Source organism: Nomascus leucogenys, chromosome 4 (genome assembly GCF_006542625.1).
Source record: "Nomascus leucogenys isolate Asia chromosome 4, Asia_NLE_v1, whole genome shotgun sequence".
Lineage (NCBI taxonomy): Eukaryota > Metazoa > Chordata > Mammalia > Primates > Hylobatidae > Nomascus > Nomascus leucogenys.
Genome location: NC_044384.1, coordinates 102,673,194 through 102,694,365, shown reverse-complemented (window position 1 = coordinate 102,694,365; position 21,172 = coordinate 102,673,194). Strand labels below are relative to the sequence as shown.

The following is a 21,172-nucleotide window of genomic DNA, read 5'->3' as shown; positions in this document are numbered from 1 at the left end:
TGCAAGCACACACCTTGTTTCTCTGATGCAGGACTTGGAGAACCAGATGCATATAGCGGAGCAGCGGAGGAGAACCCTGCTGAAAGATTTCCATGACACCTAAGTTGGGATGTGGATGTGCCGGGGTGAGGAAGATGTGGCTGCAAGGTCTCCCGGCTGCCATACTGCATGCTGCAGGCTCTGCCTTTCATGACCCCAGGCAACAGCCAGGGCCCCACTCCTGAGAGACACTGGCAACACCTCTTAGTTGATTTCTGTTTTCTTCTCTTTTCACTTTTTGTTTCTACCAGGGTAGAGGCCATGATGAACTGGCCTCTTTTCAGGACTTTTATTTCCCCCTGGATGGTTGTTGGGAGGGAGGGAAAGTGTTTTCTGAATGGCTATTAATAGTATTAGATCATTACAACTTATGTAACTTTCAAAGGTTGTACAATTATACAAAAAAAAAAGGCAAACTATAGGATAACACAGAGCCCTTTTTGAAAATAAATTGGCATTGGAGTGTTTTACCCTCTAGCTGTTTTACTTAGAATGTAACATATGCTGCCTACCCACCTCAAAATGTCTGTACTGCAAGAGGGCCCTGGGCCTCTGCCTTCCATATTCACATTTGTTTGGCCAGAGTTGGAGTCCCAAAGAAGAGCATGGGTGGCAGATGGTAGGGAATTGAACTGGCCTGTGCAATGGGCACGGAGCACAAGGGGTCACAGCATGCCTCCTGCCTTACCGTGGCAGTACAGAGGCAGTCCAGAACATGGTCTTCTTGCCACGGGGTGTTGTTGTCTCTGGTGGTGCTGCATGTCTGTGGCTCACCTTTATTCTTGAAACTGAGGTTTACCTGTATCTGGCTACTGAGGCTAGAGCCCACAGCAGAATGGGGGTGGGCCTGTGGCCCCCCAAACTAGGGGGTGTGGGTTCATCACAGTGTTTCCTTTTGTCTCCTAAAGATAGGGATCTACTTTTGAAGGGAATTGTTCCTCCCAAATAAATTTGCTTTACTTTGGTCCTTTCTTTTGTGCCAGTATTCAAGTGGTATAGCTCTGAGCAGGGTCACATTTGGCCAAACCTGACACTGTCTTGCTGCACTCTCCTTTGGCAAACATCAGGGTCAGAATTCAGGATAGCCCTCCCTAGGGCACTGGACTTTCTGGCATGGGGGCCATGTTTGCATAAGTTATTTTTATGTTACCTGGAGCATATCCAGAGGCTGCTCTGAGGCTGAGGTGTGTTCCCCCTTGCCTGGTTCCAGCTGTCAGAGGGATACCATCCTAGGGTCTGGGAGTCCAAGGCCATAGGACTCCTTGGTTTGTGGTCTGAGATCCTGTATTAAGGAGGGTCTGGCCAGAGGAACAGACCAGCTTTTGCACAATGAAGTGCAAGGGAACAAGTGATTTGCCTGGTGTCCTACCTGTCCTGAACCTGGTCCTGTGGGCCATTGAAAAGTTAGATCTGTGATCTGTGGGGTTTTTGTGGCTTTGTTCAATGCTTCCACTCTAGGGCAGGCAGAGCAGTCTATACTCTCCCATGCCTGCTTGACCTCCAAGTAGAGCTGATAAAGAGATCTGTGAATATTGTGATAGAAATTCTTTGGTATTCATACATTTCAGCTGCAAGTCAGCAATTTCCCAGGTACCATGTAAGCTATAAAACAGTCATTCTTAAAGACAGGATAGCTGTGACTCATGGGATCATGAGGTCCATGGCTGGTTGCAGGTTCCCTTCCTCCTTCCTTAGGTTTTGTCTCTTCCTGTGTTGTCCCCAGCAAGGGAGAGACTGGGGGGTGGATTGGGAGAACAAATTAGGAGCAGAGCAAATGAACCCAGAATGGAACAGTGGGGAGCTAACTGTGAACGAGGAGAGTACCTGCTGCAGGACCTGGAGGTCAGGTGTGAATGCTGTATTGGCACAAGGAATAAATATCCTGGCATCTGGAGCCTTTACCTCTCCGTCAAGTCCTTCCTGTGATACTGCTGTGGCACAGGATCTGAGTTGCAGCTCTGCACCCTAAATCACACCCTGGGCATTGTCTGGGCTGCAGGGCTGCCAGGTTCTGTACTTGTGTCCAGCTGTGGCCCTGGATGCTGGAGCTGGAGGGTTTTCTGTGCTCAGACTGTAGCCTGCAGCTCTTGGCCTGTGTAGAGCCCCCTCCTGTGCCCCCAGTGGCTGTCGTTTGTTAACATCATCAGGAAGATGGGAAAGGTCAGGCAGAATATTTCTGCCCTACAAAGGTTGGAAGAGAAAGGACACAGTATTTTCATGAATTTACCATATATCTTTGTTTTTCTTCAAAGAAAAAGTTAATTGAGGCAATGTCATCTGCTCAAAGTTGAGTGGTTTATTCACAATAAACTAAGTTTCTGATTATAAAAATGTGTCTAGAGTCTTTCTTCATGGGTCTAGGTAGTCTTCTGAGCCCACAGGGGTCTGGCCAGTGAACACCAGAGGAGTGCCTTCCTGTCAGTCAGCCCCTTCTTCCAGAGGGCTGTGGAGGCCCCAGTGGCCAAACTTGGCTCTGTTTTCCCTTTCTGGCTGTTGGGGGAGAGGGCACCTGTAAGTGATCCCTGTGGAATGAAGTAGAAAATCCTGGCAGTTTTCAGCTCTCCTCTCCCTCGGTAGGTATTCCCCACCACAAATAGATCCCAGGGTTGTGGTAGGGTACTGATACAAATGTCCCAACCCCCCCATTCTGAGACCTCTGGACCCCTCCAAAGCAGACATGGGAATGTAGGGCTGTGGCATATGGCACGGTGAACTCCAGCTTCACGGGAGCCCTAAGGGTTATGAAGAGACAACTTGGAGCAGAAACAAGTGTGAAGTCTAATCTCAAGGGCGAAGGACAGGAAATGGGGTTTGGATTAAGGGGGTCCACATTTGTGGTGTCAGAAGTGGCAGTAGTGTCAGTGCTAAGTAGCTCAGGGGTAGAGTGGAGGCTCCATAGCTGTGGGCAACATGTACAGGGCACCCGTGGCTAGAAGAGGCCTCATACATTGCCAGTCTGAACTCCGCAGCTCTTCCTCTGGACCTCAGGTGTGCCAAGCCTCTGGGCATACAATGGTATGCAAGTGATTCATGTGCTGGAGCTTCCAGTCCATGGGGAACATAGAAGGAATTGATCCCTAGTGAATGTTTTTTGTTTTGAGACAGTCTCGCTCTATCGCCCAGACTGGAATACAGTGGCATGATCTCTGCTCACTGCAGCCTCCACTCCTGGGCTCAAACGATCATTCTGCTTCAGCCCCCTGAGTAGCTGGGACCAGTGTGTGCCACCATGCTCCCCTAATTTTTGTATTTTTTTTTTGTAGAGACAGGGTCTTGCCATGTTGCCCAGACTGGACTCAAACTCCTGAGTTCAAGCTATCTTCCTGCCTTGGCCTCCCAAAGTGCTGGGATTACAGGCATGAGCCACTGCACCCAGCCCACTAGTGAATGTTTTTACTGGAGCAGCAAGGCCAGGAGCAAAGGACCACCCATGCTTAGGGCCACTCTTGCAGATCAGTGGGGCCAGGGTACTAGGGCCTTGGCACCATACCCTTGGCAATCCTAAAAAGAGACAAGATAGCACCTTCTAGTGAAGTCAGGAGGGATTTTCCATGTAGCCCACAGGGGTTTACACAATAAGCATCTGAGCATCTCCTGTATAACAGGCTCTGCTTGGGGCGGGATAGAAAGGGATAGAAGTGGGACCTCACAAGATAGTCACACTAATGTTAACTGAGAACATACCCATTTAGTTCTCACAGCAGCCCCTTGAGGTAGGTGCTATCATCATCCACATTACACAGCCATTTAAAATGAGAGGGGCCTGGCGTGGTGGCTCACGCCTATAATCCCAGCACTTCAGGAGGCTAAGACTGGAGAAGTGCTTGACCCCCGGGAGTTCATGACCAGCCTGGACGACAGGGAGACCTCTTCCTACAAAAAAAAATTAGCTGGGCGTGGTGCTGCACACCTGTAATCCCAGCTAGTTGGGAGGCTGAACTAGGAGGATTGCTTGGGCCTGGGGGGTAGGTGCTGCAGTAAGCCGTGATCACACCACTGCACTCCAGCCTGGGTGACAGAGCAAGACCCTGTCTTAAAAACAAACAGGTTCGAGACCAGCCTGACCAACATTGTGAAACCCCATCTCTACTAAAATATACAAAAAATTAGCCAGGCCTGGTGGTGGGTACCTGAAATCCCAGCTACTCTGGAGGCTGAGGCAGGAGAATAGCTTCGACCCAGAAGGCAGAGGTTGCAGTAAGCTGAGATCGCGCCACTGCACTCCAGCCTGGGCGCGACAGAGCGAGACTGTCTAAAAAAAAAAAAACAAAACGCCAGACACAGTGGCTCACGCCTGTAATCCCAGCACTTTGGGAGGCCAAGGCAAGCAGATCACAAGATCAGGAGATCGAGACCATCCTGGCTAACACAGTGAAACCCCATCTCTACTAAAAAAAAAAAAATACTAAAAAAGTAGCCGGGCATGGTGGCGGGCACCTGTAGTCCCAGCTACTCAGGAGGCTGAGACAGGAGAATGGCGTGAACCCGGGAGGTGGAGCTTGCAGTGAGCTGAGATACCACTGCACCTCCAGCCTGGGCGACGGAGCGAGACTCCATCTCAAAAAAAAAAAAAAAAAAAAAAAAAAAGAATACAGATCAATAGAAGGCCTAGATTTGGTAGTATGTATTGTCATGGCATCAAAGGGCCAGGCTTTTAAAAGACTGAGAAATTCTGGTTTCTGATGTGGTTGTGAAATTCCCACAGCTGACAGCAGGTGGAGCAGCCGGGCAACCTGCTTGCTTTCTGTTGTCTGGCAATGAGCTATCAGTACCTGTGCTTCGTGGTAGGCCTAACTCAGGTAATAGGTGTAAGAATGGAGTTCAGGAAAATAGGTTAAGCAAAGTACAGATTTTATGGTGATCAAATTCTAGTTTTTAAAAGGCTAGAGGGGCCGGTCGCGGTGGCTCATGCCTGTAATCCCAGCACTTTGGGAGGCCAAGGTGGGCGGATCACGAGGTCAGGAGTTTGAGACCAGCTTGGCCAACATGGTGAAACCCCATCTCTACTAAAAATATAAAAATTAGCCGGGCATGGTGGCAGGTGCCTGTAATCCCAGCTACTTGGGAGGCTGAGGCAGGAGAATTGCTTGAACCTGGGAGGCAGAGGTTGCAGTGAGCCGAGATCAAGCCACTGCACTCCGGCCTGGGCAACAGAGCAAGACTCTGTCTTGGGGGAAAAAAAAAGGCTAGAGGGAAATAATCTCAACTTCATTCCAGAAAAGGTATGAGAAAGCCATGAGATCCTTGGTAAAATTGTGGTTCTGTTGGTTGGTATTTATTATATTTAAGAATTTAGGAGATTTGGGCTGGGTGCGGTGGCTTATGTCTGTAATCCCAGCACTTCGGGAGGCCGAGGCGGGTGGAACACCTGAGGTCACGAGTTTGAGACCAGCCTGGCCAACATGTTGAAACCCCGTCTCTACTAAAAATACAAAAACTAGCCAGGCATTGTGGCGGGCACCTGTAGTCCCAGCTACTTGGGAGGCTAAGACAGGAGACTTGCTTGAACTCGGGAGGCAGAGCTTTCAGTGAGCTGAGATCACGCCACTGTACTCCAGCCTGGGCGACAGAGCGAGACTCTGTATCAAAAAAAAAAAAAAAAAATTAAAAAAATTAATAATAAAAATACAAAAAAAAATTTGGCCCGCCATGGTGGCGCATGCCAGCTACTCGGTAGGCTGAAGCAGGAGAATCGCTTGAACCCGGGAGGCAGAGGTTGCAGTGAGCCAAGATCGCGCCACTGCACTTCAGCCTGGGCGACAGAGTGAGACTCTGTCACAACAAAAAAAAAAAAAAAAAAAAAAAAAAATCTTAGAAGAAAGAGGTGGGCCTGCCCTTGGAGCCCCTGGCCTGCCTTGACGTGGGGGGACTAGAAAATGCAGACTATGCTTTGCTGTGGGGAAGGGAGAGGAGATGAATAGAGGTGGGGGGTCTTACCAGGGTAGGGAGAAACCACCAGTGTGACCTGCCTTAAAAGTGTTGCTCTTGGGCCGGGCGCGGTGGCTCACGCTTGTAATCCCAGCACTTTGGGAGGCTGAGGCGGGCGGATCACAAGGTCAGGAGATCGAGACCACGGTGAAACCCCGTCTCTGCTAAAAATACAAAAAAATTAGCCGGGCGTGGTGGCGGGCGCCTGTAGTCCCAGCTACTCGGAGAGGCTGAGGCAGGAGAATGGCGTGAACCCGGGAGGCGGAGCTTGCAGTGAGCCGAGATCACGCCACTGCACTCCAGCCTGGGTGACAGAGCGAGACTCCGTCTCAAAAAAAAAAAAAAAGTGTTGCTCTTGCCTGCAAGTCCACCTCGGGGAGGGGGGTCAGCTTCTGCCCTGAGGACGTGTAGTAATCTCTTCCTGAGGATAACCAGCTCTAGAAGAGCAGGGATGCCTTGGCACTTGACCACTGGTAGGTATGTCCTCCCCCCCACCCCCGTTTTTGGTGATAATCTGTTTAATTTTTCTCTGAGGTAATGGCGTCTCAGTTGTGGAAGAGTCCCTTCCCGCCTCTTCCCACGTGCCAGCTTTGATGCAAGGAGTGTTCCATACACCTGAGCACCGGCTCATTCCTCCGGGCTGACATGGGGGGCTCACCTTCCTGATGCCAGGGCTCCTCCAGGATGCCCTCTCTTAACCGCCTATGAAACCCTGCACATCAGGCAGCTTGTTCCTAAGGCCTGCCTGACTCCGGCGAGACTTCCCAGGAGATCCCGACCGACCGCGGAACCGAGCTCCAAGAATGCCTGCGAGGAGGCCGTGGGTCCTACCCTATCGCCGCTTACGCAGTCCCGGCCTCCGCGGCGCCCCCAAATGCCGCACTGTTGAGTCATCCCAGCGCTGCCTCCTCCGCGCTGTACTCCCCACCCCCGCTCCTGGAGCAAGAAGGTGCAGACGATACTTTTCCCGGAGGCAAGAGGGCGTCTTCACGCAGGCACGGAGAAGCTCCCAGTAGCGTATGCCTTAATGGTGCCGCTCTTGTCTGCGTCTACGCTTGGGGCCTTGGCTTCTGACTTGGGGGGTGTACAGCTCTGCCCGACGGCAACCCAGCTTGGGAAGAGAAGCCCCAGCGTGGGCCGGGGCTCAAGGCGCAGGGAGGCCGAGCCCGGCGCGGACGCAGGCGGCTCCGGGCGGGCTCAGCACCCCCAGGCACCGTCTCCTAGTGACCGCGGCGCTCGCGGGCCTGGCGGCCGTTGTCCGGGCGACTGCGCAGCGCGGGCACCCCCGTGGCCCCTCCCCTGGGCGCGCGCGCGCGACCTGGGTGCCATGGCGGCGGCGGCGGTGACAGGCCAGCGGCCTGAGACCGCGGAGGCCGAGGAGGCCTCGAGGCCGCAGTGGGCGCCGCCAGACCACTGCCAGGCTCAGGCGGCGGCCGGGCTGGGCGACGGCGAGGACGCACCGGTGCGGCCGCTGTGCAAGCCCCGCGGCATCTGCTCGCGCGCCTACTTCCTGGTGCTGATGGTGTTCGTGCACCTGTACCTGGGTAACGTGCTGGCGCTGCTGCTCTTCGTGCACTACAGCAACGGCGACGAAAGCAGCGATCCCGGGCCGCAGCACCGTGCCCAGGGCCCCGGGCCCGAGCCCACCTTAGGTCCCCTCACCCGGCTGGAGGGCATCAAGGTGAGGACCTCCCCGCCCCGCCGCGTTCCAAGCCCTGCACGGCTCAGCCCGGGTCCCCACGCTGCCCCCGGCGCTGCTCTGCGTCGGTCCCGCGCGCTCCCACTCACTCGCCTGCTGTCGCGCTCCGGGCCGGGGCAACTTGGCCCTCCTTGGGCAGCGCGGTCTGGCGCCCCAGCTGCCCGCTGTGCGCCTTTTCCTTAGGTGGGGCACGAGCGTAAGGTCCAGCTGGTCGCCGACAGGGATCACTTCATCCGAACCCTCAGCCTCAAGCCGCTGCTCTTCGGTAAGTCCGCCAGATACTCCTAGTAAGGGCCAGGGGCTGCGGTTTGGTGGCCACCTTGAGGCTCGTTGTGACCACGTGACCTCTATTTTGAAAATGGCTGCTTCAAAGCAGCCCTTCCAGAAGATTACCAAAGTGAAGGACATTCCCCGTCCTTGGAATAGGGTAACACTCCCTCTTATCCCAACTCCCTGCAGTCCATTCTTCCATCACACGGCTGGCAGGGTGAGCCTGAGGCTGGTGTCTAAACATTTCATTGCACCTGTCTTCCGTGCCACCATTAATTCTGTCACCTTCTAGAATTGGGGAGAAGGTGGGAGACTGATAACCAGCTTTCTGCCCACCTCAGGACCTCTGGGGAAAATCCCACTGCCCAAGTGGGCCTTGTGGTCTGATGAGAAGCAGGCTGTCCAAATGTAGATAAACTGTTGCCCCCCACAGCCTCCTCCACTGGAGCACCAGTCAGAGGCCCAGCTTTTGCTGCCAGCACTCTGACATTCTTCTTAAGGTGAAGTCTTTGTTCAGCCATCATGGGCAAAGCCTTCTAGGATGACTCCAGTTGGAGCCACAACACATCTCATCGTTTCTGAGTGCTAGTTATGTGCTTGCCTTCACATGATTATTTCATTTAATTCCTGCAACCCCTCTGTGAAGTGGGTGTAGATGCTACTTAGGTCAGTGAAGGAGAAAGTTAGGCACAGAGAGCTGCTGTGGCTTGGCCAGACTGACACGGTTACTTCAGTGGTGAAGCTAGGATTAGAACCCACATAGCCTGCCTCTAAGGCCTATGCAGTAAAGCCACAGTGCGAGCTGTGAAGACCCCAGAGTCCTTCAAAGACCACCAGTGTTAACAAGGTGGGGACCCCTAGTCCTGTGGACATTGTCCAGGGTGTTTGTGCAGCTCAGCCCTGGGTACCTGGCCTCCATGACAAACATATTTGCAAACCCAGGACCATTCCTGCCTGCCGGGGGATGGAATGGGTTAGGAGCTGGGGCCAAAGTAGAACATCTGAGCACATGTCATTACCTCCAACGCAGAGGGTCCTGGTTGGGAATTATGCCTAGACCTGTCAGAATGATGTCATATGCATACTGTTTGTAGGGAAATAGATTATGCTATCAGTCCTGTTGTGGGAGAGGCACCCAAAGCTGGTTGTTGTTGTTATTACTATTACTATTGAGTAACTATTGAGGCACTATTTTAGGTGCCAGGAACACAGCATTGAACTAAATATAAACAAAGAAACAAAACCCTAAAGCTTCATTCAAATGAAGAGGAAACAGACAATAAACAAACAAATAAATATATACATTGGTATGTCAGATGGTGATATGTGATTGCAAACAAGTAAGGCAGATTTTTTTTTTTGCCAACATAAAATAGCAGACAGGGCCGGGCACGGTGGCTCATGTCTATAATCCCAGCACTTTGGGAGGCTGAGGCAGGTGGATCACTTCAGGTCAGGAATTCGAGGCCAGCCTGACCAACATGGTGAAACCTCATCTCTACTAAAAATACAAAAATTAGCCGGGTATGGTGGCGGACACCTGTAATCCCAGCTGTTCAGGAGGCTGAGGCATGAGAATTACTTGAACCCAGGAGGCAGAGGTTGCAGTGAGCCAAGATTGTGCCACTGCATTCCAGCCTGGGCAACAGAGAGAGAGACCCCTATCTCAAAAAAAAAAAAATAGCAGACAGTAAGGCAGAAGTTCAGCTGGGATTGGAACTCTTTTTTTTTTTTTTTTTTAGACAAAGTTTCTCTCTTGTTGTCCAGGCTGGAATGCAATGGTATGATCTCAGCTCACTGCAACCTCCGCCTTCCGGGTTCAAGCGATTCTTCTGCCTCAGCCTCCCAAGTAGCTGGATTACAGGCATGCGCCACCACGTCCGGCTAATTTTTTGCATTTTTAGTAGAGACAGGCTTTCACCATGTTAGCCAGGATGGTCTCAATCTTCTGACCTCAGGTGATCTGCCCTCCTCGGCCTCCCAAAGTGCTGGGATTACAGATGTGAACCACCGTGCCTGACTGGAACCCTTAATAAGGTAGCCAAGGTGGACCTGCCTGAGAAAAATATTTGAGCAAGGCTGGGCGCGGTGGCTCATGCCTGTAACTCCAGAACTTTGGGAGGTCGAGGCGGGTGGATCACCTGAGGTCAGGTTGTTCGGGACCAGCCTGACCAACATGGGGGAACCCCGTCTACTAAAAATACATTAGCAGGGCGTGGTGGCACATGCCTGTAATCCCAGCTACTTGGGAGGCTGAGGCAGGAGAATCGCTTGAACCCAGGAGGCAGAGGTTGTGGTGAGCCAAGATTGTGCCATTGCATCCAGCCTGGGTAACAAGAATGAAACTCCATCTCAAAAAAAAAAAAAAAATTTTGAGCAATGACTTGTGGGAAGTATGGGATAAAGCCAGATGACTGTCAGGAAAGAGGGGTCCAGGAAGGAACTAATACTCACCCCATTACTACTACACTACTAACTACACTACTATGAACAGACACATCTGAGGAGGCACTGTTTTCTCTCAGCAGCCTTCCTGGGATCTGTATATATCTAATTCATATTGATGTTAGGTTAAGTGAGCCATGAAGCCAAAGTCTCCCTAATAAACAGCTTGTCCTATAAAGCGGAGAATGAGCTGGGCTTGGTTGTTCATGCTTCTAATCCCAGTACTTTGGGAGGCTGAGGCGGGTGGATCACTTGAGGTCAGGAGTTCGAAACCAGCCTGACCAACATGGTGAAACCCCGTCTCTACTAAAAATAGAAAAATTCGCCGGGCGCGGTGGCTCAAGCCTGTAATCCCAGCACTTTGGGAGGCCGAGGCGGGCGGATCACGAGGTCAGGAGATCGAGACCATCCTGGCTAACACGGTGAAACCCCGTCTCTACTAAAAATACAAAAAAAAATTAGCCGGGCATGGTGGCGGGCACCTGTAGTCCCAGCTACTCGGGAGGCTGAGGCAGGAGAATGGTGTGAACCCGGGAGGCGGAGCTTGCAGTGAGCCGAGATTGTGCCACTGCACTCCAGCCTGGGGGACAGAGCAAGACTCCGTCTCAAAAAAAAAAAAAAAAAAAAAAAAAAAGAAAAATTAGCTGGGCATGGTGATGGATGCCTGTAATCTCAGCTATTTGGGAGGCTGAAGCAGGAGAATTGCTTGAACCCAGAAGGCAGAGGTTGCAGTGAGCCAAGATCATGCCACTGTACTCCAGCCTGGGTGACAGTGAGACTCCATCACACACACACACACACACACACACACACACACACAAAGCCAGGCGCGGTGGCTCACGCCTGTAATCCCAGCACTTTGGGAGGCCGAGACGGGCAGATCACAAGGTCAGGAGATTGAGACCATCTTGGCTAACATGGTGAAACCCTGTTTATACAAAAAAATACAAAAAATTAGCCGGGCGTGTTGGCGGGCACCTGTAGTCCCAGCTACTCGGGAGGCTGAGGCAGGAGAATGGCGTGAACCCAGGAGGCGGAGTTTGCAGTGAGCTGAGATCATGCCACTGTGCTCCAACCTGGGGGACACAGCGAGACTCCATCTCAAAAAAAAAAAAAAAGGGCATAGAATGAGAAACCCAGATCTAAAGTCACCAAGAGCAAATTACGAAAAGCAGAAGAGATTTGACAAAAGGTAAACTGGTTTTGGTTAAGGCATCAGATGGATCTCTGTTTCTGCAGATGAATTTCAAAAGGCATAACCAAAAGATTGTAATCAATGATTACAAGAAGTCCAGATGTGTGAGAGGGGAGAGGGTGGTCATGGTGGGGCAGTTCCTGAATACTGTGGTATTGGATGACTACGAAGAAGGATGCCTCATCCCCAGCAGGAGCAGTGTCTGTCTTCTGGGCCTGCCTGTCCCTCTGTCCATTGGTCTGCTACCCAGTTATTCTAAATGGGCAAGCAGGGCCCGAGAAGAGTGGACCTGCTATAGATTCTGCCCCCTCTGCCATGCTGTTCTTGGATCTAAACCTGTGACCTGCCAGCCTCAGGGACCCAAGATACCTGGGATTGAAGAGTGGATGCTCAAGATGTGAGCTGGGGCAAGGGAACTGGGGTCCACCCCAAGGTGCCTCCATCTCTGTAGAAGGGAACCCTAGCACTTCTCAAGGAAGACCCCATGCAACCCCCAGTCTTTCCTTGAGAAATATTTCCTGTTTCCCATCCTTGTTTCTTTTTTTTTTTTTTTTTTGAGACGGAGTATCGCTCTGTCGCCCAGGCTGGAGTGCAGTGGCTCAATCTCGGCTCACTGCAAGCTCCACCTCCCGGGTTCACGCCATTCTCCTGCCTCAGCCTCTCCGAGTAGCTGGGACTACAGGCGCCCGCCACCACGCCCGGCTAATTTTTTGTATTTTTTAGTAGAGACGGGGTTTCACCGTGGTCTCGATCTCCTGACCTCGTGATCCGCCCACCTCGGCCTCCCAAAGTGCTGGGATTACAAGCGTGAGCCACCGCGCCCGGCCTCCCATCCTTGTTTCTAAAGACACTTGGCAACTGGGACCTGGGCCACAAAAGGTCCACGCTGAGCTCCTGGCAAATACCTCCATGACTGGTAGGTCATTTTCCCTTGGTAGGGAAATAAAGGATTTGGAATATTGGGTGTCAGCTGAGGGCACCATCCTGTTCAGAACAGAAGTGCTCCATTTCCGAACCATTGCCACCTCTCTGGGGACACTGCTTTCTTACATGTGGCCCACTTCTCCTGCTGTCCTACCCCACTCCACACTGATTCTGTCATAGCAGATCAGATCTCATTGCTCTCTCTGTTTTGTTTTGTTTTTTTTTGTTTTTGTTTTGAGATGGAGTTTCACTTTTGTTGCCCAGGCTGGAGTGCAATGGTACCATCTCGGCTCACTGCAACCTCCGCCTCCCGGGTTCAAGTGATTCTCCTGCCTCAATCTTCCAAACAGCTGGAACTACAGGCACCCGCCACCACGCCCGGCTAATTTTTTGTATTTTTAGTAGAGATGGGGTTTCACCATGTTGGCCAGGCTGGTCTCAAACTCCTGACCTCAGGTGATCCACCCACCTCGGCCTCCCAAAGTACTGGGATTACAGACATGAGCCACCGTGCCCAGCCGCTCATCACTCTCTTAAATGTCTCCAACATTTTCCATTTCACTTCTAAGTCTCATTTGATGCCTAAAAGCCCTCTCGCCTCTTAGACTCATCTCCTGCCCCCACCCCCGACTCCATTTACTCCCTGCTGATCCTCAGACACCACAAGCTCACTACTGCCTCAGGGCCTTTGTATGTACTATTCCCTCACTAAAAGGCTTAGACCTGGCTCTTCCCACAGAGAGTGCCTTCAGCTCCAGCAGGCCTCTGCTCACACATCCCATCCTCAGAGACCTCTTGTCCTCAAACCCATCTTAAAAGGTTCCCAGGCACCCTGTTGCATCAACCTGCTGGGTTTTGTTCTCAAATGCTTAGGACTGCTGGAAACTATTTTCTGTATTTATTTGTGTCATTTGTACCTCTGCCCACAAAGGTGAGCTGCATATTTAAGAGGATTGATTTGTCTCAGCTGTGTGTCCAATGGCCAGAGTTGTATCTCCTGCTGATTTTTTTTTTTTTCTTTTGAGATGCAGTCTCACTCTGTTGCCCAGGCTGGAGTGCAGCGGTGTGATCTCGGCTCACTGCAACCTCTGTCTCCTGGGCTCAAGCCATTGTCCTCCTGCCTGAGCCTCCTGAGTAGCTGAAATTACAGGTGCCCACCACCATGCCCAGCTAATTTTTGTATTTTTACTAGAGACAGGGTTTCACCATGTTGGCCAGGCTGGTCTCGAACTCCTGACCTCAAGTAATCCACCCAACTCGGCCTCCCAAAGTGCTGGGATTACAGGCATAAGCCTCCATGCCTGGCCTCCCACTAATTCTTGGCTGGGTGGAGACGTTCACTGGGTGCTCTCAGCCCAGTCCAGCATCTGCCTGCTGGCTTAGAGCATCCTCCACATATCCTTCTGACTTGGCACCCTCTTCAAAGGCAGCAGGGGGTACTACCAGTGGCCAGCAAGAGTTTTAATCCATTTTTCTTAACAATTTGAGGTAAATGAGTAATTGCCACCAGTATACAAAACAATTTATTTTAAAATCATGACTGCTTCATCATAGGATTTCTAAATGTATTCTTTTTCAGCTTAAGAAAACAATTAGGCAGCTACATCAGACCATGGTGCTCATGACAAACACTGGAGGCCCAAAAGTAGAGAAAGAATTTTAGTGTGCGTATTAGTTCAAGGTTGTTGTTTTGTTTTGTTTTGTTTTTTGAGACGGAGTCTCGCTCTATCACCAGGCTGGAGTGCAGTGTGGTGCGATCTTGGCCCACTGCAACCTCTGCCTCCCGGGTTCAAGCAATTCTCCTGCCTCAGCCTCCCAAGTAGCTGGGACTACAGGTGCGTACCATCTCGACTCACTGCAACCTCTGCCTCCTGGGTTCAAGTGATTCTCCTGCCTTAGCCTTCCAAATAGCTGGAAATACAGGCACTCGCTACCACGCCCAGCTAATTTTTGTTCTTTTAGTAGAGATGGGGTTTCACCATGTTGGCCAGGATGGTCTCAATCTCTTGACCTTGTGATCCGCCTGCCTCAGCCTCCCAAAGTGCTGGGATTACAGGTGTGAGCCACTGCGCCTGGCTAGTTCAAGTTTTTAAGGAATTTAGCTCAGGCTTCTGCATTGCCACACACACCCCTGCTCTTTCATAGGCCTGCTGCTTGGCAAAGCTAAGGACCAGTAAATGTTAATCAGGTATAATTGAGTCTGTCCAGGGTTCGACAAACAGCATCTTGTCTAAGGCTATGTGCCTGCCCGGAGACTCAGCTTGGGGTTCTGAGGCATATGGGCAGTAATAGCAGGTCACTAGCCAGGCTGTCATCCCGGGCCTGGGAAGGACAGAAGGTGGTTTTCCCTACCCGGCATACACAGCTGCCAGGGAGCCTGTCTGTCCTCTTGGCCAGGCAGAGGACTACCTGCTCAAGAAGCAGTTCCTACCTGTGTCCATAGAAAGTGTACTTCCACCCTGTTTGAGGCTTGTGCCTCTCTGGATTCTGGTTTGTAAATTTCCTTGGGGGGCAGCAGAAAGAGGGTTGTATGTGTTTCCATGGGAGCACACACAATTTTCATGGCCACTGCAGAGGCCATGGCTACAAAGTCCCAGGCTCTCCTTGGCAGGGTTAGCCCCTATTCTTGGCACTGGTGAGGGTGCCAATGGTGCACAGCCAGCCGAAAATTTTGGTGGCCCTGGCTCCAGGCATAGGCCGTGGTTACCAACAGCCAGCAGGCCTCCACCTTCCCACTCAACACATAGGTCCCTGTGTGCCTTCCTCGAAAAAGATTGTACACGCATGTGACATCCAGCTGCAGCCAGCGTTGCAGGGTGGGCTCCAGCTCTGCAGGGGGCAGTGGTCCCGTCTTCAGCACCTCTAGTCTGGAGTACAGGTCGCAGTCCCAGGGGCCAGAGGAAGTACTGTTGGGCCTGGAGAACCTGACCTTCACTGCTGAGTGGGAACAGAGGGGCCGGTGAGGAGATGGGCCTCTAAGAGTCCTCCCTAAACCCCCAAGAGTGTTTAGTCCATCAGTCCCCTCCACCTAGTGGACTAAACCCTTTTGTCTGATGCTCTGCCCTTAGAATCAGGCTGCCACCTTCCTCAGCAGAACTTTTGGTTTTGTTTTGTTGTTTTAGCAACGTCCTATGCTTGTAAAGGAATTTTTTCTTTTCGTTCTAACCAGGCATAGCATTTGGATATTCCCTCTTACATTGCCTCAGCCCCGAGCCAGGAACTGCAATGGAGGCACTTGGAAGGGGTGTGTAAAGCTACAGGCCAGGCCGGGCGCGGTGGCTCACGCCTGTAATCCCAGCACTTTGGGAGGCCGAGGCGGGCGGATCGCGAGGTCAGGAGATTGAGACCATCCTGGCTAACACGGTGAAGCCCCGTCTCTACTAAAAAAAAAAAAATACAAAAAATTAGCCGGGCGAGGTGGTGGGCACCTGTGGTCCCAGCTACTCAGGAGGCTGAGGGAGGAGAATGGCGTGAACCCGGGAGGCGGAGCTTGCAGTGAGCCGAGATTGCGCCACTGCACTCCAGCCTGGGCGACAGAGCGAGACTCCATCTCAAAAAAAAAAAAAAACCTTCAGGCCCAGGACTCATCAAAGTCACTGGTGCAGAGAGTGTCCAGGACCTCCTTGGAGGAGCCTGCATCCTGCAACTCACAGTCCCTGCAGCTGGCACGCAGCGCTGGGAAGAGGGGCAGGGCGAGGCACTGGCCAGTGTGGTTGGGGGTGGAGTGAGGAGGGGGTGGAGGGGGCTGATCCCTCCCACTTTTCCCTCTTTTTTACCCTTTTTGAGACGGATGCCTGCTGTAGGTGACATTGAGTACAGTTTACCTGATCCCCTGTATGATTTGAATGATTTGAAAGGGGTGGGGCCGAGCCAGGTGGAGGCCAGCCTTGTGCAGACTCACGTGGGCGGTCCAGGCGGGAGCCATTGTTGGCCACAGCAGTGATGCAGAGATCATGGCCCAAAGGGAAGCGTCCACAGTGCAGGATGGCTGGCCAGGGGTAGCTGTAACAGGCCATGATGGGCTCGCAGCTGTCCTGCATGGCCTCGCACAGGCTGTAGGAGGGGTAGATGACCCTTTGGGGGAAAGGGTCCGGGGCTTCACTGCCATAGGCTGGGCACCCAGATCAGCTGGAAACTCTCCATGTTCCTACCCCTGCCTCGTGGCCTGGAACTCTCTGGTTGCTGGGCAATCACATTGGTCGCCTAGCAACAGCCTGTAGCCTGGCTTTCCCACTTGCCCCACATCTCAGCCCTCAGCTCTGCCTCTTCACTCCCCACCCCCACTCAGGTGCCTTGCCAGCTTTCCAGTGCACCTCCCCCTCTGGCTCTGTGGCCATCCAGTGTCTGCGAGAGGTGGCCTGCACCTTGGGCCTTTACTCTCCATCTTAAAGTGAGGAAGCAGGGCCCTCCCTCTTGTCCTGAAAGGCCTTCAGGGCACCGCAGCCAGGGCTGGGGTTGGCAAACAGTTCAAGGGCTTGATCCTGAGTTCTGCTGGCATGGCCACCCAGAGGCTCTGGGAGGAACTGTTGTTCACATGATAGGTTAGGCTGGGGAAGAGGAACAGCCTTGGGATCTCTGGACTCTCTGGGACAAAAGGCCACCAGAAGGGCCTCTGCTCCATCTCTTGCCAGGGTCTCTTTGGACAGACATAGCTTCCACACCTCATTGGAGAGGAGGTTCCAGCCTGCCTGACCCCAACCCCCAACGTGAAGCGACCTGTCCACCTGCCCTATCTTGACATTCAAGAGCCCTTGACCACCATTGATGGTCTCCTGCCTAAGGGCACCTGGTTCCCTCTGTCTGGAACACTCTGACAAAACGATCCATTTTCCTCCCTGTCCCTGTCAGCGCCCAACCCTGATAGGTGCTCAGGTGCTCAGCAAGGATTACTGAAGACCTGAGCCACCTGAGCCACCAGAGCAGGGCCCTGAGGGAGCCCCCCAGGGCCCTGCACCTGGAAGCCCCTGTCCTACCTATCAAGGCATACAGGGGCAAATAGCAGAGGAAGAGGCAGGCATCGGGGTGGCACTCCCAGGCAATCGGGGCAGCCAGCTGACCAACTGCTGGATGGCCTCAGCCACTGTGTTGTGGTCCAGCAAGTTGGGCAGCCGCATCTGTGTAGCCAATGTCGTGGCATAGGGCCATGGCTTGGGGAATGGGCATGCACCTCATGCAACCCCAGGGAGCCCCTGACCCTGCTGTCATCCCACAGCATCACCAGCGTCACCAGCAGCCACAGCCCTCGCTCCATCACTGCCTTCTGTGCCTTGGCCTTAATGAACTGAGGTTGAGGGTTTTATACGGCTGTTCCTGCATCCAGGGAGACAACAGAGGATTTCCTGCAGGGGTTTGCACAGCTCCGAGGTGCCTGGACCCACCTGGTGAGGCCCCAACATGCTGACTGGGCTGTTTGTTTTTGATTAGCACACAGTGCGGGACTGTAGAGGCTGGCAGCACCTCCACTGGGCTTGCGGATTACTGGCACGTAGTAAACTGAAGAAACCTGGGCCTGTGTTTTCTTTTTCTGGCTTCCTTTTTCTTTCTTTTTAAATTTCGTGTGTTAAGCAATCAAGAGGTGACTCTGTTGATTTGCAATTTGATCTAATCCATTGTTCCACAGGGCTGTCTCCCCTTGGATCACACCCTTTCTGGGTTTGCTGGGGTCATGGGATCATGCAGGCCAAGAGTGGGGGCGTTTGTCCTATCCTCAGTGTTATCACATCAGGGTCACCTGCTCCTAGTAGCTGAATCTGGTCATGAGCATGGTTTCTGGAACACAGCAGGCTGGGTGGCCCGTGGCAAGGCACTGATTTCTCTGTGCTCGGGTTTCCTCTTAGATAGGAAGGTTGAATTAATGGGGCCTGGCCTCCTAGGGTAAGTATAAGGATTAAGGAGTTGATATGCATGAAGTGCTTAGGACAGTGCCTTGGGCAGAGTCTGTGCTACCTAAGTATTTTCTGCTATAATTACTATTAAAAACCACTCCAGGCCAGGTGTGGTGGCTCATGCTTATAATCCCAGCACTTTTGAGCCCGAGGTGGAAGGATCGCTTGAGCCCAGGAAATTGAGACCAGCCTGGGCAACACAGGGAAACCCCATCTCTACAAAAAATAAAAAATTAAGAAAAGCTCCAACCCTGGTGCTGAGTGGCCATTTTCCTTCCTCTTGGCAATGGCTGGAACTTTGTGCCGGAAGTGTAACTGAGAGAAGCGGCAGGCCACTCCGCAGGTAGCAGTGCCGCCCTTCCTCCAATCAGCTCCTCTGTGTGCTTCTTGTCCCCCAGTGAAGTCCTCTCTCCCAGGAACAAGGGAAGGAAGCAGGGCCCATGCTTCTGCTCTGGAAGTGTCTGGGGATATGAGAATGTGGGCTCCCTAGATGTGAGGCTCAGGTTCTAGCTCCACCAAGCCACCTACCAGCTGTGCCGGCAGCCAGCCACTGAAGCCAAGCCCCAGGCCTGACTGATCTTTACTCAGGGGTGTAGAGGCATAGAGTAGGCACTCAGTGAACATTTGTACCAGGGAAGGAATTGAGGAAGCAAAGGACACCTGGGACATCTTTTCAGAGACCAGTATCTGCCCAAAACCTGAGTAACTCTCACTGATCTTCCAGCACTGGGCAACTCAGCCCTGGTCAGAGGGCCAGCACCCATCTATGCAGGAAATTGAAGGGGAAGGCCCTTGGACTGGCCTAAAGCATTGGATGTCTTGTGCTGTTTTTATTTGAGTAATGCTGAAAAGTTAAAATGAAAGCAAGAAGCAGCCACCATCTCCCCACTTTAAATATTTATACCCAGTAAGAAGTAGCAATCAACCCTCTGCCCTTCAGGATCACTCTGTAGCCTTCAGTCCCAACCCAAAGGTGGGTCAGCCCATATCCAGGTTAGCTCTGGCTCACCTCCCAGGGCTCTCCTGGAAAATGTGTGCTCTCATCATCAACAAGAGAGGTCTCACATTTCCAACGCCAGCCAGCCTTTGCAGGACAACTCAATCTTGACAAGTCAGAATCAAGGGATCTGAAAAGTCCTCCATCCCCAGACCTGGTGGCCATTGAGGGACATGCAGTACCTCAGGAACCCTGCAGGGAGGAAGGTACTGGGTGCACCGGCGCCCTGGCTCAGTCCTTGGCCTTACCCACCTCCTCTTCTGGCAGAAATCCCCGGCTTCCTGACTGATGAAGAGTGTCGGCTCATCATCCATCTGGCGCAGATGAAGGGGTTACAGCGCAGCCAGATCCTGCCCACTGAAGAGTATGAAGAGGCAATGAGCACTATGCAGGTCAGCCAGCTGGACCTCTTCCAGCTGCTGGACCAGAACCGTGATGGGCACCTGCAGCTCCGTGAGGTTGGAATCCTGGGACCTGAGTAGGCTCAGGGTGGGAGTGCCCAGAATCACCTTTCTGGTGGCCAGGTCACTTGTCCAGCCCAGCCCTGGTCCCAAAAGTCAGATACCACCCAGAACTGCCTGAGCATGCCCAGACCTGGGAGGTCCCCTTTCCCTCTGGAGAGCCCCTGGCTACCCTGGGAACCTCAGAAGATGGCAGGAGAATCCACCTGGGGGTGATGGCATTTATCACCATAGTTTTGGAAGGATGTACCATCTGTAGCCTGCATTCCTTGCTCTCGTGGCTGGGGGCCCCACAGAACTCATGGTGGATGGGGTGGCAGCTCTGAGGTGGCCAGCAGCCTGCCTCCGTCTCTGCATAACTCTCATACACTCTACAGCCAGGCTGGAGGGCTAAGCTTCTGAGAGAAGTTTGGCAGGGTGGTGGTGTGGGGCACTGCCCACACAGAACACCCCACTGAGCCTGGTCTTTCTGAGGGGCCTGGTGGTCATGCCCTAATCAGGTCTCCCCCGATGCCTGTTCTCCCTTAACACCCAGGACTTGGTTTTCCCCATCTCACCCAGTGTATCTGAGTGGGACACAGGCCTGTCCTTCACTCTGCTTCCAACCAACAGTGCTCTCCATGAAGGCCACGGGCCCTTAGTCCAGGAATGCAAATGGCCCTACACCTCTTGACCCCCAGCCCCCGGCCTTCTCCTCAGATGCTCTGTACCTTTCTACCTGCACTCACTTCGGCCCAATGGGCTCTGCCCTGTGTCCTCATCCATGCCCTCACCTGAACACTTTGCTCCACAACAAGCACTGGGCCATCTGTTCTCTGCTGGCTTTCCATCACTGGGGTCACCCACTGAGGGACCCTCTTATGCTTTAGGTTCTGGCCCAGACTCGCCTGGGAAATGGATGGTGGATGACTCCAGAGAGCATTCAGGAGATGTACACCGCGATCAAGGCCGACCCTGATGGTGATGGTGAGCTCACACCTCTGCACAGTCCTATCCCCTTGAGCCTCCTGCCCACTCCCAGGTGCACAATTTTGAAAGCTTGGGCCCTTCCCCCACAGCCAGGCAGCCTCTCTGCACCCCTTTATAGTGGCCAGAGACGGGGAGGCGAAGATCCAGCCTTGCTTTTTACCCCTGGGAAGTAGGCAGGCAGCCAGCTCCCCTGTTCCCCTTGGTGATGGTCTTGAGGGCAGTTCTTGGAGACCCTTTTGATAACATCAGGCAGAGTTAAGATCCTGGGGACAGGAAGTAGGGCTGCTAGTTGGCAGAGAACAGAGTGGGTGGAGCAGGAGCAAGGCCACAGTGAGGCCAGCTAAAGCTTGGCTGTTTACC

At 52.8% G+C, this 21,172-nt stretch overlaps 2 protein-coding genes and 1 long non-coding RNA gene across 9 annotated transcripts in view; 2 read left to right on the top strand and 1 right to left on the bottom strand.

Annotated features, from left to right (window-relative positions):
* Positions 1-2,370, top strand: part of ARIH2 (ariadne RBR E3 ubiquitin protein ligase 2) — a 69,084-nt gene extending 66,714 nt beyond the window's left edge. For all 6 annotated transcript variants that reach the window (XM_030811827.1, XM_030811831.1, XM_030811830.1 and 3 more), the window contains one exon: positions 32-2,370. In XM_030811827.1, coding sequence (XP_030667687.1) covers positions 32-103 — 72 coding nt within the window. In that variant the 3' untranslated portion in view covers positions 104-2,370. The remainder of the gene's footprint in view (positions 1-31) is intronic.
* Positions 2,316-6,715, bottom strand: LOC115834797. Its single transcript, XR_004029760.1, has 2 exons — positions 6,626-6,715; positions 2,316-2,529 (listed from the first exon to the last, which is right to left on the bottom strand). It is a non-coding gene; the product is annotated as an uncharacterized LOC115834797 (long non-coding RNA).
* Positions 6,631-21,172, top strand: part of P4HTM (prolyl 4-hydroxylase, transmembrane) — an 18,712-nt gene continuing 4,170 nt past the window's right edge. The window contains exons 1-4 of one of the 2 annotated variants that reach the window (XM_003257036.4): positions 6,631-7,648; positions 7,850-7,931; positions 19,650-19,840; positions 20,713-20,809. In XM_003257036.4, the coding sequence (XP_003257084.2) occupies positions 6,995-7,648; positions 7,850-7,931; positions 19,650-19,840; positions 20,713-20,809 (1,024 nt within the window). In that variant the 5' untranslated portion in view covers positions 6,631-6,994. The remainder of the gene's footprint in view (positions 7,649-7,849; positions 7,932-19,649; positions 19,841-20,712; positions 20,810-21,172) is intronic. The other variant, XM_003257035.4, reaches the window with a different exon arrangement.